The following is a 14601-nucleotide window of genomic DNA, read 5'->3' as shown; positions in this document are numbered from 1 at the left end:
TTTCTCTCGTTACCAAAGTTCAAGGAAAGGAGAATGGGTAGTGAGATGTATGAGTGTTCTATTGTTCGACGATGCTCAGCTCAACTCAACGATGCTCAACTCCAAAACGGACTCATACTATCCCCTTGACTAGATGTGCGTTGCTGTCCTGACGCTCCCGACACTCCCGTCGATGCCGCAGTCGTCCCAGTCGCCCCAGCCGTGTTTGGCACACTTGTTCTCTTGTCAGCCAGCTTGATTTTCTAGAAAAGACAATGTAGGAGGGAACGAGAAGAACAACGTACGTAACTTCTTTCAACCTCGCGTCTGTGGCTGGGGTACCGGGTGTGCGACTATACAAATCTACGACGTAGCCTACGATCTGTATCTCTTTTCGGACGTATGGACTCGCTTTGAGAGCCTGGATGTCGCTTTTGATAGTGCTCTCCGGAGCCGCTGTGAGGTGTGTGCACCCTATACAATCATTCATTCATCAGTCCGTAATTCTCTTCCATGGCTTCTCTCGTTGAGGATACAATAGATAAACGTACCAGCATGTCCCATCACAATCACCAATCCCAACGGCATGGATTGATCAGCCCAATAGATGCTGTTGATAGCGTCTTGGGTGACACGCGCACCGGAAGTGGTGAGCACTGTGGCGTGCGTGGTGTTGAAGTGATGGGATGGGGCGAGGAGGGGAGAGGTGGTGGATTCTGTGCAGCAGACTGGGGGGTTTGTTAGAGAGGGTTGAGGATGCGTGGAGGGGGATGGGAAGGGGAATGGGAAGGAGAAGGGGAAGGGGAAAGAGATGAAGATAGAGATGGAGATGGAGAAGTAATGGTGTGACTTACTGATGAAAAGGCTACCGGAGGTCGACATGATTGGGAAGTATATCTAGGTAGAGAAGAATTGGGTATTGATATTGGTGAAGAAGCGTCTAAAAGAAGATATGATGGTATTCGATATCCTTTTGACGATCGTTGTCGAAATTGACACTAATACCTCCCCTCAAGACTCCTCCTCCTTCTTATACCATCCCTCACAATACCACACCAACACCCATGTCTTCCTATAGGCCAAACAAACCAATCCATCTCAACTCCCCTTCACCCATCCTGCCCACGTAATCAGCACATAACCACAACATACCGCCACTCCCTCTCCTATTCCCTTTCTCGCCATCTCTCGCCATCTACAGCTGACCAAGCAACACATCTTACCCTGCCTCTTCCTCCTCTTTCCTCGCCTCCCGCTCGTCCTTAGTTCGGTCGAGTTGATTACACATATCTTACTCTTCCCCCATATCGAACCGAGAAAAGAAGAGGAAAAGGGAAGACCAAGATGGCTTGCATGCTTGTAGGTATGCATGCGTGTTCTAGACGTCCCGCACGTTGGCGCCAATGTAGGTATCTACGGATCGAAGATATGTACGGGAAACCAGTATGCTTAGTTCCTTTTTTTGGAATAAGCGGCTTGTCCACGCCTGAACCCTGGTGGTCGATGCCGTAGTTACAAGCAGCCACAGCGTGAATGAATGGATGAGTGGATGCATGCATGGATGAACGAATGTATCAACGCCATAACTCTGCGCTTTGTTTAGCAAACAACTCAAATACTCACCCAGTAACGCCATGCCACCTTTCCCTTCACACATCCACCATCCCCAATCTCCATCCCAAGTCCTCTCGGCCCCGAACTCGGATATCGCATCGCAAAATGCACCCGTACACTCATAGATCAACCTGCATGAAGCCACCAACCCACATTTACCCTTTGCGACTAGTCAGGCACAGGTGTATTTGTGTAAAATCGCATCATCACCTCTATCGCATTACCAACCCATCCAAGCTTCCACTCCAACCTTCCATGCTGCATGGCGTCATACCACCCCTCTGCGCATGATGACGCTTTCCCCAAAGAGGAAAGGCACGATGCATGCAAGGCACGGAAACGGGATAGTGGGGTAAGCTGACGGGTTGATGAATAACACGGTGATGCTGTGACGATTGTGTTCGGGGCAGGGGGAGGTGGCTCGGACGAGGGAAATTGATGCAGTGTAGAGGTTGGAATGGGAGGGTTTGGATGATTTGAGTATGCGGTTTGGAGGAAGTGGTGCAGCAGTGGTTTGTCACCTAGGTATAGACAGGCGAGGGAATTCGCGTTCAGATAGATGCAGCGGCAACGAACCCCCTTACATCGGCACGGCCATAATATCCCCATCTTCAGCACGTTGACCAAGAACAACGATATTCGCGTTCATGACATCCAGAGACGAGCTAGGGGCATTAGCAGGGGAATGCAAGGCAAGCAGCAAGGGTCCGGTCCGCCAACGATGCGTAGCCCCACTGTTGCGTGGCTGTGGCTTGCAGCATGCAGCTGATCTCCAGGATCTCCGCCGCTATTTCACGCATGCATATGGCGAATTTGTGGTATTTGTGGTGTTAGAGTTGATGACTTCGCAGTGACAAATATGAGGAGAGCATGGGGAGGGGAGAAAAAGGAATGGGAGTGTGATATTGATTGTTGTATTGATTGCGGTGGTTTGTAATTACTGATTAAGGCTATGGGGGATGTGATGGATGGTAGTGTTGTCTCTGATCTCTTGTTGAAGTATTTACTTCGCTATCCAGCGATGTTGGAGGTAAATGCTGTCCTTGTATCTTCGCTGCGGGGTCTTGAGAGGATTACCCAGTTTCTTGTCAGGCGGATGAAGGCTTCGGTTGCCGAGTACGACGACGCATGTCTGCGACCCGTTGGATACGAGACTTGAGCCCGGAGCACACAATGCCGGTCGTCATCTCGACCCGTCAAACGAAAAACATCTCGGCGACCTTCATGGCAGCGCTTTATACTGCGGCGGCAGTGACCTCTCGCTCTCGTTCGTTGATAGGACTCGAAGTGGTATAGCGATAGTCGTAGAACTTGCATCCGACTTGGGCTGATACGGTGGCGGCGCTTCTCCACGCTCGTCCAGTCCCTCAGTTGGGCAGAGGAGAACAGAGTTGGTGGCCCTGTATCGTCCGTGTAACAGGCTCCGTGTGCCAGGCCAGGCTTCCACACCTCTCGCGGTTGCTTGTTGCCCGTTCTGAGGCCTGAGCGCCCGACGTCGGACTTTGCAGCGGTGGTCGAGCCATGCTACGACAGTGATGAGTCCCACGAGGATGCCGAAAAAGAGGTAGTGATATTTGTAATTGAAGTGGTGGCGTTCTTCGGGGTAGAGTTCGGCGTCGTCCTTGTCGTCGTCGCGGCGGAAGATGCTCGGTTCAGCCGCTGAGGGCGTTTCCGCGAGCAGACTGAGGTAAACCATTGCCGTTGGTTGAACTACAGTGAGTGGAGTGTGGGTATCGAGCGGAGATAGCGAAGCATTCGTAAGATTGCCCCAGTGAAAGACTCGTACACGGGGCGAAGGTAGTGATTAGGGCATGGGCGAGGTGATAGTGAAGCATGGGCTGTTCGCGGTTGTATCGCCTGCATCGCTCACAGCGTTCGCTACTTCTTCAAGTAGATGGTGAAGGAGGCGCGGAGGAGCCATCTTTGTGTGGCATCTCCTGCAAGGAAGAGATTGGACAGGTCTGCAGCCTTCATCATGATAAAGACATGTCAAGTTGACTACCCAGCGTCATTGTAGGCACCAGGGTGTTCGGCTTTATCATTGTAAGATGGGAGTGTCGAAGTGATGCAGCGGAGACACCGGAATGGCGTGCTGGCGCTTGCAAATGATGGCGCCAAGCAATCGCGTCAGTTGCGCGCTCGCACCCTGTTGTCCAGTCTTCCACTTAACCCACCCGCACCCCGCAACGTCCCTTCCACTCTCCAACATGGTCAAAGCTATCAGAGGTATGTCACGCCTCCCCTACCAATTCTCGCGATACTGATCTCTCAGGCACGCTCGTCAAGTGCGACGCTTCCATCAAAGCCATGCTGGTGGACATTGACAGCAAGAACAACAACGAGTACATCATCGAGGAGCTCGACGAGGAGCACATTCTTGTCAAGGAAACGAGGATCAATGAGCTCAAGGCCCGTTTGAATCAGGTAGGTGGCGTGTTCATATGTTGTGGTCACTACTGACAGTCACAGATGATGAGAGAACGCTTGAAGGAACCGGAGAGTTCGGACTCTGAATAGACTTCTGGCTTATGGCTCAGTCGTAGCACTATAAACCCTATTCCCGCCTATCCTGCCCGCTCCACCGTCGACCGCTCGATCCTTACATGGCCGCCTTCTGCGCCGCGCTCTCCTGCGAGCCCACCCACTTCGGCCTGTGGTCGACGTACAACTCGGCGTTCATCGACATGTTGTCGAGGATCTTGGTGTCGTCAAGAGTTCCGACCTTGATGATGCGCTTGCCGGCAAAGGTGTCACCTTGGCGCCACATGGTCGAACCACAGTCGCCGCTGCACGAGGTCAGAACAGGACATCGCTATACCGTAGCGAATACATACCAGAACATGGAAGTCACGTCGTTTCCGCTGTCGCCTTTGACTGTGTGTGCCTTGGGCGTACCCTTGGTGACCTTGAAGCCCTCGTCCGAGTAGACGGCGTTGGTTGAGTAGGCGGATCCGGTGATCTTGCGGCAGTCAAGGCAGTGGCAGAGGATCTGGTATCTTATTAGCAACAGCAGGAGAATTGTTTGGACACCACGCACGTTGCCTCCGCTCTCGCCCTGCACCTCGTAACGGACGTTACCGCAAAAGCATCCTCCGGCAGGCATCTTGATAAGTTGGTGGGGTGGAAAGTTGGTTGGTGGAATTGTTGAGGCTGTGAAGGTTGAAAGAGCAAGTGTCGTGTTGGACTGCCTTCACCTCGGGCTTTATACTCGAGTTCCTACCCCGCTGTATCGATCGTCAACTTGGACAAGAAGCGCCCTACGCATTCAAGTTCCCCACCACTGGCCTAGCGCCGAGGCCTGATTCGGTTCACTTTGCGAGGGTCTGCCGCCGACGCATGACGGGTAGAGGGAAGCCGTCCGCTTATGCTGCTTACGGTTGAGGGGCATGTTTGCTGTCATTGGCAGTTCTGGGTCTGGCCATAGTTCTGGTCGGGTTATGATACTTTGCTTGGACGAGGGGCAATTCCAAATCAAACACTCTCACACCCATGCGGACCGATTGACAACTAGAATATGTTTGCTTGAGCCGACGATGCCGACTATGCCGCACGGCTGTGGCGTGAGACCAGTGCTTACTGAGAACAATGAACCTTGCTTTACTATTTATTCGAGAATGATACACTGCGCATGTGTGTAAGCCACAGTTGAACAGCTATGACGTTGCCAAACGATTTGCGGAGCGGGGTTTTCCCAATGCGGTTACGGCTAGTCGAGGCACGTGAATTCGAGTCAATTTGGCGTTTGCGCGCAGCCCGACCTCTACCTGTACACTCAGTGAACACTATGCCATGGACGACCTCGCGCTTTGATCAACTCGGGTCGTTGACCGCCTCTACTTCATCTACAACTGCCTCATCGACATGGCCGGCAACGCACCCAATGTCTGGACGCAGATGAACTATGTCCCTCCCCGCGGCCAATGCAACCACAAGCCGTCTCTGCTCGCTGCGAAATGCCCGTGTTTGCGCTTCATGTTGCATCCGCTGAAGGTAGGCATAACTGTCATACACCTCCAATCTACCCAGCTAATCGAGTCCAGTCGTCATCCTCATACGAATGCGACGGCTGCGGCCACCACGCCTCCTTCCACACCATGGAGAACAAAACCGAAGACGAGATAAGGAAGCGCTGGGAGGTCGAGGCGAAGGAGCGAAACGAACAAGAAGCGCAGCAGCCGCGGCCCAAGAAACGGGTTAGGGCGATTGAGTACAACAATGAGGAAGGGGTCGAGGACATCTTCAACGAGCTCTTGCTGCAAGAAGCTAGGACCAAGAAGGCTGCACCTAGGAAGAAGACGGGGAGGGCTGCGGGGACTAGAGCGAAGGGAAAGATTAGTGAGATTCTCGAGGACGATGTGGTCGAGTTGGACTGAGTTGGGACAATGGATATGGAGCTGGAGATGGAGCTCGCGTTCAGGTTTTGGGCTTAGGCCAGGCGTCGCGTTATGATACCCCGCGCATATATTCGTGCTTTCACATGGAAACATATTCAATACTTTGGCAGCATGCATTTCTTGAGTTGGAGGTGGTCGCCCTGCCCTGCTTGGGACGCCAAGGCCAACCAACCGTGAGCGTACCTTGGGCGCAACACCTTTCCTCCTCGCTTCATGAATATGCACGCAACATGATATCGTAACACCCACCCCTCGCTCAACTGCATAATTAATCCACGCAGTGCCCTGCGCACTCACCAACGCCATCATGGCCACGCCAACGCCCAAAGACAAAGAAACGCCCTCGCGACACCTCAATGCCTTCTCCTCGCCCGCCCCACGCAGCGTCCCTCCCTCCGGCAATATCAACATGATGTCGTACGACTCGCCCGCGGTGCTTAACATGCTCAACGACGTCGCGAGCTCGGGCATGGGAGGTGTGGGCATGGGCATCACCATGAGCGGGCTGGGCATGTCCAGCTTGGGCATGAGCGCAAGTGCCATGGGACGCGCCGACGAAGCAGAGCGAAGCCGCAGACTGCGCGAGATCATAGACATCATCGGCAAGAAGCCCGGACGCGTCAGCGAGCAGGGGCTGCTGGCCCTTTGCAAGAAGATGGACATACCGTGCGAGAAGCACATGGACGAGGCAGGCACGTGGAGTCTCTTGATCGGAGACGAGGCCCTGTGCGACGTCACCTTCAAGAACGACGAGATTGTCAGCGTCAATCTCCAGACCGGCCTGGACGAATCGAGAGCCGACCTCAACTTCGGCACGACGGGCTCGGAGATTCTCGTGCGCAGCTTGAAGCCGCTGCCCGGCCAGAGCAAGCTGAACGTCACGCTCGAGCGCTTCTCGGAGAGCTTGGAGAAGCTGCTGACGCTCGACAAGCTGGGCTCACCGCAGAACGGCGGGGTCAGCTGCTACAATGCGATTGCGGGAGTCTACACGAGCCTTCGGAAATTGTTTGAGCATGAAAAGAAGACGGAGCTTGCAAACAGGAAGCCGGACGAGCGGTTCAGGACATACAGGGCCGAGCGCGAAGTGCTGTGCAAGAAGAGCGGACGACCCAGGCTCAACGGCGGATCTTGTCTCGGTCTGAGTCTGGAATACTGGATGGATGGACGCGCGCAGATAGATGGGTCGACCGAGTCTGCCTCGTACCCGGAAGACGATCGCTGGAGTCGCAACAAAATGTATTCCCTGACCATCGAATGCGAATCTTCGCCCTCCACCCTCTACACGCCCATCCGCATCTCCGACGACTGGATCAGCGACGCTGTTGAAAAGTCAGCCGACGCAGACGCAAATGTCTCCCTAGACAATATGCTGATGAACGCATCTTCGATAGACTGGCTCGACCCAAAGCCGACCTACCTTGAACCCCCCGAGCAGACCGACGATGCCATGAACCTCGACTCCGCAGCTGGACGCCTCCCCAACGTACGCTTCATCGCCAAGTTCAACCCCCCTCTCGTCGTACCACTTGCTGTGCACATGCAGCTATACCAGATCGTTGGCATTGAGCCTCGCACCGACGACTTCCGTCCTACCACATTCGCAGGCCTGGCTCTGAGACCAGGCGAGGTAGATCCAGGCATGTCCAATACAACAGGCGACCGTACCCACGAGATACGCAGTTCGCGGAAGGTGCTGGTGCTGGAGCAAGACGCATCGGGAAACGACTTGGACAGACGACACGACATGAGTCTCTACATACCCAAGCTAGAGTACAGCCGCACGCTAGAAAGTCTGCCCTTCAGCCATCCAAAGCAACTGGTTGAGATGCTACCCGTACTAAGACAGTACGCGCATGTCACATCACTCATACGAGACTGCTTCTACCTCGCACCCGAAAAGCCCGTTCCAACCCACAAACTTGGCCAGCAGTCTACACCAACAGCTGCACCGCAGACGTCCGCACAAGGAGACCTACCTCGCCTTCAACTCGACGTCACCCTAAGCTACAACCCGCCCACACCACGCTTCACCCTGCACGTCCCCCACCCCGAAGCCGTAACATCTTCCCCCGACGTAGCAGACCTCATCTCCAATCTCCTGTCCTCTACCTCCACCCCCGTATCCACACCAATAACATACAACGCACCCCTCGGCGTAACAATCGACATCCACCCCAACGGCGAGCTCGTCGTCGTCGAGCAAAATATCCACGCACACCATGACAGTCCGGAACAAGAACAAGCCCAAGCAGAGCTCTTCGATAAGAAAATGAAGATGCTGGCTAGGGTGCTGGATGCAGCGGATGATCTTGGCGTTTGGGCTGAGTGGTTGAGGAAGGAGGCGCTGAGGAGTCAGAGGAAGGATTAGGAAGACTTTCTACATGCACTTGGACCGGTATTTGATGTTAGTGAGGAGGAGAGGGAGGGATGGTGGGTTTGGGCGAGAAGCAATGGGTGGAATGGGGAGAGGTGGACTTGATGTGCTAGGAGGGGCGGAGATGGGATGAATAAGGGGTTTGGAGGGTGTGATGGAGATGAGGGAGGATTACGACATGCCGTGTGAGATGCATACGCTGTCGATGGCGATAGTGTTATTGAATCACAATCTGAATTGAAAGCAGGAATAGTATAGTTATCGTGCATAACATGCGTAGGAGCAAAGCGTGCCATGCCGAGCCTTTACCCGCGGAACGGAATCCGATGACATAACTTCGCCTCGGCAACTTCGTTCACACCCTAACATGCTCCAACGTTCTTGCTCCCAATCCTTGATTGATGACATCTGTGACTAGCTCGACCCCTGCCTCACCGTTCTTGTCATCATGCCACCACCCACCTACAACCACTCCGCCCCAAACATCCACTCCCTCCTCTCCTCACTCATCCCCCACAACATCCCCCACACCCTCGACCTCTCCACCCGCTCCGGCAAATCAAACACGCCCTGGTCCCCCGCACCGCCAACCCACACACCCCTCATAGTCGCCTTCCCCCAAACCACCGAAGAAACATCCCTTGTGCTAAAAGCATGCAACGAACGTCGTATAGCTGTAACGCCGTTTTCCGGTGGCACGAGCTTCGGGCAGGCGCTGGGGAATGTGAGGGGAGGGGTTTGTGTGAGTTTTGAGAAGATGAGGGGGATTGTGGAGGTGAATGAGGATGATATGGATGTTGTTGTGCAGCCGGGGGTGGGGTGGGTGGAGTTGAATGAGGTAGGTTCTGGCTGGATGAAGGGTGTGTGAGATATATACTGACGAGTATGTCTACCTCTGTAGGCATTGCAAGAGAAAGGGTTGTTTTTTCCTGTTGATCCCGCGCCGGGGGCGAAGATAGGTGGCATGGTATGTATCAATTCATGCCAATGAAGCCAGTCCGATGGGTGTGTTGCTAACACCAAGCAAGATAGCAATGTCCTGCTCAGGAACAAACGCCTACCACTACGGCACCATGGCCGAAAACGTCATCTCACTAACCTGCGTCCTCGCCTCCGGCGCCATCGTTAAAACACACCACAGACCCCGGAAAACATCTGCGGGCTACGACCTCACGCATCTCGTTATCGGATCTGAAGGTACACTTGCGCTCGTCACGGAAGCTGTGTTGCGTCTTGCGCCGATACCGCGGAATTTGCATGTTGGGCTTGCTACTTTCAAGACGTTCCAAGAAGGTGTCGATGTGGTTGTGAGCCTGCAGAAACTGGGTCATCGGCTTGAGGCGTTGGAGTTGGCGGATGGGCCACAGATGCGGTGTGTTAATGTGTCTGGTCTTGCGCCTGCGCGCAGGTTTGAGGAAGTGCCGACGCTGTTTTTTAAGATTGCGGGGCCGTCGGTGTATAGTGTGCAAGACCAGATCGATGTCATGCAAGAGCTGTGTAAAAACCATGGTGCATCGCATGTTGAGATCACGAGTGAGGAGGGCGCGGTGGGTGTGATCTGGGGAGCGAGGAAATGTATGGGCACAGCCCTGCTCGCCATGAAGAAGAAGGATACGGATCTTTTCTTACACAGCGATTGCGCGGTTCCTATTTCACATCTCTCCCGCCTCGTCGCTGGAACTCAAGAGCTCATCACTAAAGCTTCAGTCGCGAATCAAGCGGATTGGTTCTGTGCGAATGTCGGGCATATCGGAGATGGCAACGTGCACTCCAGCATCGTGTGCCCACAGGAGCATTACGATGCTGCGATGAGTGTAATTATGGATATCGCGAGGTTAGCGCTTAGCTTGGAGGGCACGGTGACGGGTGAGCATGGTGTGGGGATGAAGTTGAGGGATGCGTTGGAGGAGGAAGTGGGGAGCGAGGGTGTGGAGGTGATGAGGGGCGTTAAGAGAGCTTTGGATCCGAGGGGGATTTTGAATCCGGATAAGGTGTTTAGGTTGGAGGGGGATGGAGAGGGGGGTGAGTCTAAACTTTAGGTTCTTAGGATCGCTGGACGAGGGATGTGTGTTGTTCGAGACGAGATGTCTATCTATCATGTCAGACCGATGCAAAATATCCACCACCACCTCTTCTTCTTCTTCTCTCCTGCTCCTCTCCGCCTCCTTTACCCACCCATGAAGAAGAAGTCAACAAGCGTGATTTAGTGATGTTAGACCATACGGCTAGTATAGTGAATTGTCACTTGTTGATGAGAAAACGGAAAGTTGAGTATCTGAAATGTGGACGCGGTTGCCGAGCCGAAGCCATGTCTTCGGAATGATTTCCGCGGGCGAGGAGCATAAGCGTAGCAACTGCCAGGGCGGACATGGGAAACCTCATGACAGCGACAGCAAGGTCGAGTAGGCCTTCTACGACGTGTAGGAGCCTGGAGACACCTCGCTGTAATCTACACTTGTACTAAACCTTCCTAATCGGGTAATAGGGTAATATGTAGGTTTGCCGCGCTTTTTGAAGATTGTAGAGGTTTCAATTCTGTTCACAACATAATAACATTCTGCCATTACAACTTCGCAGTGTCCTTCGGGTCACCAGTAGCGCCAGCCGTCTTCAGCGCATTCCACAGTCTCAAGCCTTCTTCCAGTCGACTGTCTTCTTCGACAGCGACATTTCCATCTTTCTTCAGCGTTCTCAATTGCATTCCATGCTTTGTGCCCCAATCCACCTCTTCGCCCTTCAAGAACCTGCTCAACGGTTCGTGAAATGTCTTTAATGCAATCTTCTTTTCCTCCTCAGTCAGATCGCTTCCATTGCCCCAGAACCATATCGCCATGTCGGAACCGTGACTAGCACCGAAGTGCTTGGGTAACTCTTTATCAACACACTGCGCACGCCATTCGATGCGGTATCGATGAATGAGATCTCCCGCACCATGCTTCACCAGCGCGTTGACCATCCCGCGACGTAGTGCGTGAATCTGAACATCAGCGTAGATATGACCGAAAGCCGCCTGCCAGCTCGAGTATTTTGACGGTAGTTTGCGATTGGGAAAGTAGTGCGACATCAACACCTTGCATGCCTCGCGAGGATAGTCAGCTTCAAGGCGGTACAGCATGTTATCGAAGCCCGGTCTAGGCGGTCGCCAAAGACCGTAGACATGGTGCTCGTCGCTGCATTCGCCATTAATGAGCTTGACGTTGCGGCGTTTCATGCGCTCCGCATAAACACCATTCGACAGCTCTTCGAGAAGCCCATGCCTTACAAACTCCCCCTCAGTAACAGCGCGGAACTGATGCAGCTTGATCCCGTTACTCGCTTCCACAATCGCCCTCGGACTCAACTCACGAAGCCGTGCCAACTTCTCAGCCGGCGACTTCGCCAAATCAATACCCAACGCCCCCAATAGCTCATCAAACTGGTCCTGCGCCTCCTCCAAACTCTTCGGTTGCATGCCCGGCCCATTCGACAGCATCAACGCCCTCTTAACAACCGCCTTCCCATCCGCGCAACCGAGATCGTACGACAGCTGATGGAACACCGAGTGCGAACCCGCCGAGTAACCCCCGACAGTAATATTCGCGGCGTCCCCACCAAAATAGCTAACATTCTCATACGTCCACTGCAAAGCCATGCGCTGATCCCAGAAGCCAAGATTAACGCCAAAACCATCAGTAGCAGGACACGAGTCGATCAGCTCGTTGGATGCGAGAAACCCGAATACGTTTAGGCGGTACGCGGGAGCGACGACGACGCATTGGATGGGGGACTCGCTGAGTAGCGCACGGAGGTCGAGTCCGTTCGGGCTACCCCATTGCAGGAACCCGCCGTCTAGGGCGCGTTAGTGCGGATCTACCACGTGGTGCCAGAGTTTATTTTCCCGTGCCAATGTGCGCCAGGCGAAGATCTGCCTGGAATGCTGTCTGCCGTGAAACGGCGATGCCAAGCACTAAGAGGTTACGAGTGCGAGGAAGGAAAATGATTACTTACGGATCCAGAATAGTACCGGCCAACCTCCCCGAGTCAGCTTTCAATTGGTTGAGATGCGGAAGAGTCAGGGACATTACCTTCTGCTGGCGATGGCCCGGCTGGGATCCAGATGTTGGTTTGCAGACAATCTTCGTCCCAGGCGGGCTCGTCAAGGGTTGCAGTGTTGGAGCCTGGCTGAGGGCATATTCCACAGCCGCCTGTATATCGTCCTGGGTTCGGTTTTGTGCCGTAGCGGTAGCATGGTGGTAGGGATCGTGGCTTTTGGAAGCGAAAGGGGCCGACGGGTGGGAGGGCGTACGGGACGCCGCCGAAATAATGACACTGTGCTTGGCCGTCGCTGTTGAGGTACGTCAGGCCCTCAGCGAAGCCACGAAACTGAAGATCGCGACGATATGGTTTCGACGGCTTCGACATGTTGATGGAAGGTGATGTGGTGCAGATGAGGTTGCTGATCGATGTTACCTCGGCTAGGTATGAAACAGGGATCTGCGGGACAGCCCCTGACGGTGATCATGATGACCATGGGAGCGGGAATTCGTCAGTGAGTACGCAACGGTGCGGGAATGCATTCCCGGTATTTGGTAGCAGGATGGGTTTGAAGATCATTAATTCATTATCATTACTATATGCTTCTGTGTAGAGAAGCGTTTTAAGCCCACTCAGTATGGTCGCGCGACGCTATACTCTTGCTGTCGGCTGTCACACTGACATGTGTAGTCTTCATGATCGCGTGATCGGAGCCTTTCCTCTCATGGCTCGCCTCGTCTGGCAGTATGCCGAGCTCACTGTCATCGTCCGTCTCGTGCTTCGGCTTTGAAGACCTTCCGCTGACCTGGGGCCCTGATACTTGGAGCGCATAGCTTTGTCGCGATCCCTTGCCTGATCCTCCTGTTAAACTGGTGGGGAGCACTTTGCGGAGGACATTTTCGAATGTTTTGCGGAGTGGTGGAAGCGAAGCAGTAAAGGCGCCAACGAAGACTTCGGCGATGGCGAAGATGCTGAGGTTGACGGAGGAATAGGTTGGATCTGGCGATTCGTTCAAGGACTTCATCTCGTAGAGTTTGAGTGCGGATATGGTGGTTGTACTGACGAGTGTTAGTGATATGACCAGAATGCTTGGTGACAAGACAACTTACATGAGACCACACAGGAACACAGCGCGAACGCCCCAGATCGTCCGCTTCGGAAGTTGCACCCTCGCAATGTAGATAAGCGGCGCCATGGTGTAGAGTAGGTCGGTCGCGATGTTGACGGCAGCGCCGGAGTATCCAGAGATGACACGCGGCTTCGCATCCCAGCAAGAGCCAGGTTTCATTCCAGAGACGTCCCAATGCTTGGTGTATGGGGTGCATTCGCCGAATAGAATGACTGTGGGAAAGACGAAGTTGACGCCGAGATGGATCACGACGGAAGCCCAAATGATGATCCGGAAGGTTCGCGAGAAGTCCAGCATGAAGATGTAGGCGCACACGCTCAGCTTGATCAAAGCCATTCCGTATAGATTAAGCAGCTGGCCCACCCAGAGGAAGTAGAGGTACGTTTCCATGTTTTGTGGTGTCAACATAGGGTCCCAGACGTGCCTGCCGGCCCCAACTTCAGCCATCTTGTAGCAACATGCTGCGCCTGCGACAGCTATGACCTGAAGCCGATTAGCAAACGCTTCAAACTCTCGTTCGACCGCGACTTACATGTCCCGTCCATAGGAGGTGATCGGTTAGTAGGAAGTAATTCCTATTCCTCCAGTTTATGCCCAAGCGGAGTAGAACGAATATGGAGCTGAATATGATCAAAGCGATGATGGGTATCTTGAGCGCATTGGAGCGGTCGTCCAGAGGAAGCCCCTCCGGTGTTGTGGGTACACCCATTGCGAATGGGAGAATGTAAAGAGGATGAGACACGGAAAGATAAAGATGCCCAATGAAATTGGCTGACCGGAAACCTCTCCTCGAAATGAGCTTCTGCTGATCACCTGAAATGCTATGCAGGCTGATGCAGCAACGGGCCGGGTGGACGTGCTGTTATAATTGCTCTGTTAACGTTCTGCAGATAGCCAGACATAAACGGCGGAGTGGCCGACCGATGTCAAACTCAGCCAATCCCGTAAGACGCAACGAAGCATGCAGGAGGCGGTTAAACCCTATTCCTACGACTGTGCGCCGAGGACTAGCGCACATCACCGTGGCAGGTCGTTAGTCAGGATGCGTTCATGCTCGGACATCGTGGTCCAGATCTCCACTGATCAGCTTGAAGGAG

The 14601-nt window shown here is 53.8% G+C and overlaps 5 protein-coding genes across 5 annotated transcripts; 3 read left to right on the top strand and 2 right to left on the bottom strand.

The window, feature by feature from the left end:
• Positions 1-3800: 3800 nt before the first annotated feature.
• Positions 3801-4110, top strand: J4E92_010514 (uncharacterized protein; the record flags this gene model as incomplete). The annotated part of the gene is made up of 3 exons (XM_051501851.1): positions 3801-3819; positions 3866-4017; positions 4063-4110. The coding sequence occupies 3 exons, from the start codon at positions 3801-3803 to the stop codon at positions 4108-4110; spliced, it is 219 nt and encodes a 72-aa protein (XP_051347953.1).
• An 82-nt stretch (positions 4111-4192) lies between these two features.
• Positions 4193-4696, bottom strand: J4E92_010513 (uncharacterized protein; the record flags this gene model as incomplete). The annotated part of the gene is made up of 3 exons (XM_051501850.1): positions 4193-4379; positions 4428-4582; positions 4631-4696. 3 exons carry the CDS (start codon positions 4694-4696, stop codon positions 4193-4195), a joined length of 408 nt encoding a protein of 135 aa, XP_051347952.1.
• A 758-nt stretch (positions 4697-5454) lies between these two features.
• On the top strand, positions 5455-5966 carry J4E92_010512 (uncharacterized protein; the record flags this gene model as incomplete). The annotated part of the gene is made up of 2 exons (XM_051501849.1): positions 5455-5583; positions 5634-5966. The coding sequence occupies 2 exons, from the start codon at positions 5455-5457 to the stop codon at positions 5964-5966; spliced, it is 462 nt and encodes a 153-aa protein (XP_051347951.1).
• A 328-nt stretch (positions 5967-6294) lies between these two features.
• On the top strand, positions 6295-8355 carry J4E92_010511 (uncharacterized protein; the record flags this gene model as incomplete). The annotated part of the gene is made up of 1 exon (XM_051501848.1): positions 6295-8355. One exon carries the CDS (start codon positions 6295-6297, stop codon positions 8353-8355), a length of 2061 nt encoding a protein of 686 aa, XP_051347950.1.
• A 2569-nt stretch (positions 8356-10924) lies between these two features.
• On the bottom strand, positions 10925-14213 carry J4E92_010510 (uncharacterized protein; the record flags this gene model as incomplete). Its single annotated transcript, XM_051501847.1, has 6 exons — positions 10925-12189; positions 12349-12372; positions 12426-12834; positions 13058-13433; positions 13485-13987; positions 14037-14213. 6 exons carry the CDS (start codon positions 14211-14213, stop codon positions 10925-10927), a joined length of 2754 nt encoding a protein of 917 aa, XP_051347949.1.
• Between the last annotated feature and the right edge of the window lie 388 nt (positions 14214-14601).

This window comes from Alternaria infectoria (genome assembly GCF_024043175.1).
Source record: "Alternaria infectoria strain BMP 0036 chromosome Unknown scaffold_37, whole genome shotgun sequence".
In the NCBI taxonomy this organism is placed as follows: Eukaryota; Fungi; Ascomycota; class Dothideomycetes; order Pleosporales; family Pleosporaceae; genus Alternaria; species Alternaria infectoria.
This window is presented reverse-complemented; position numbering and strand designations above follow the sequence as displayed.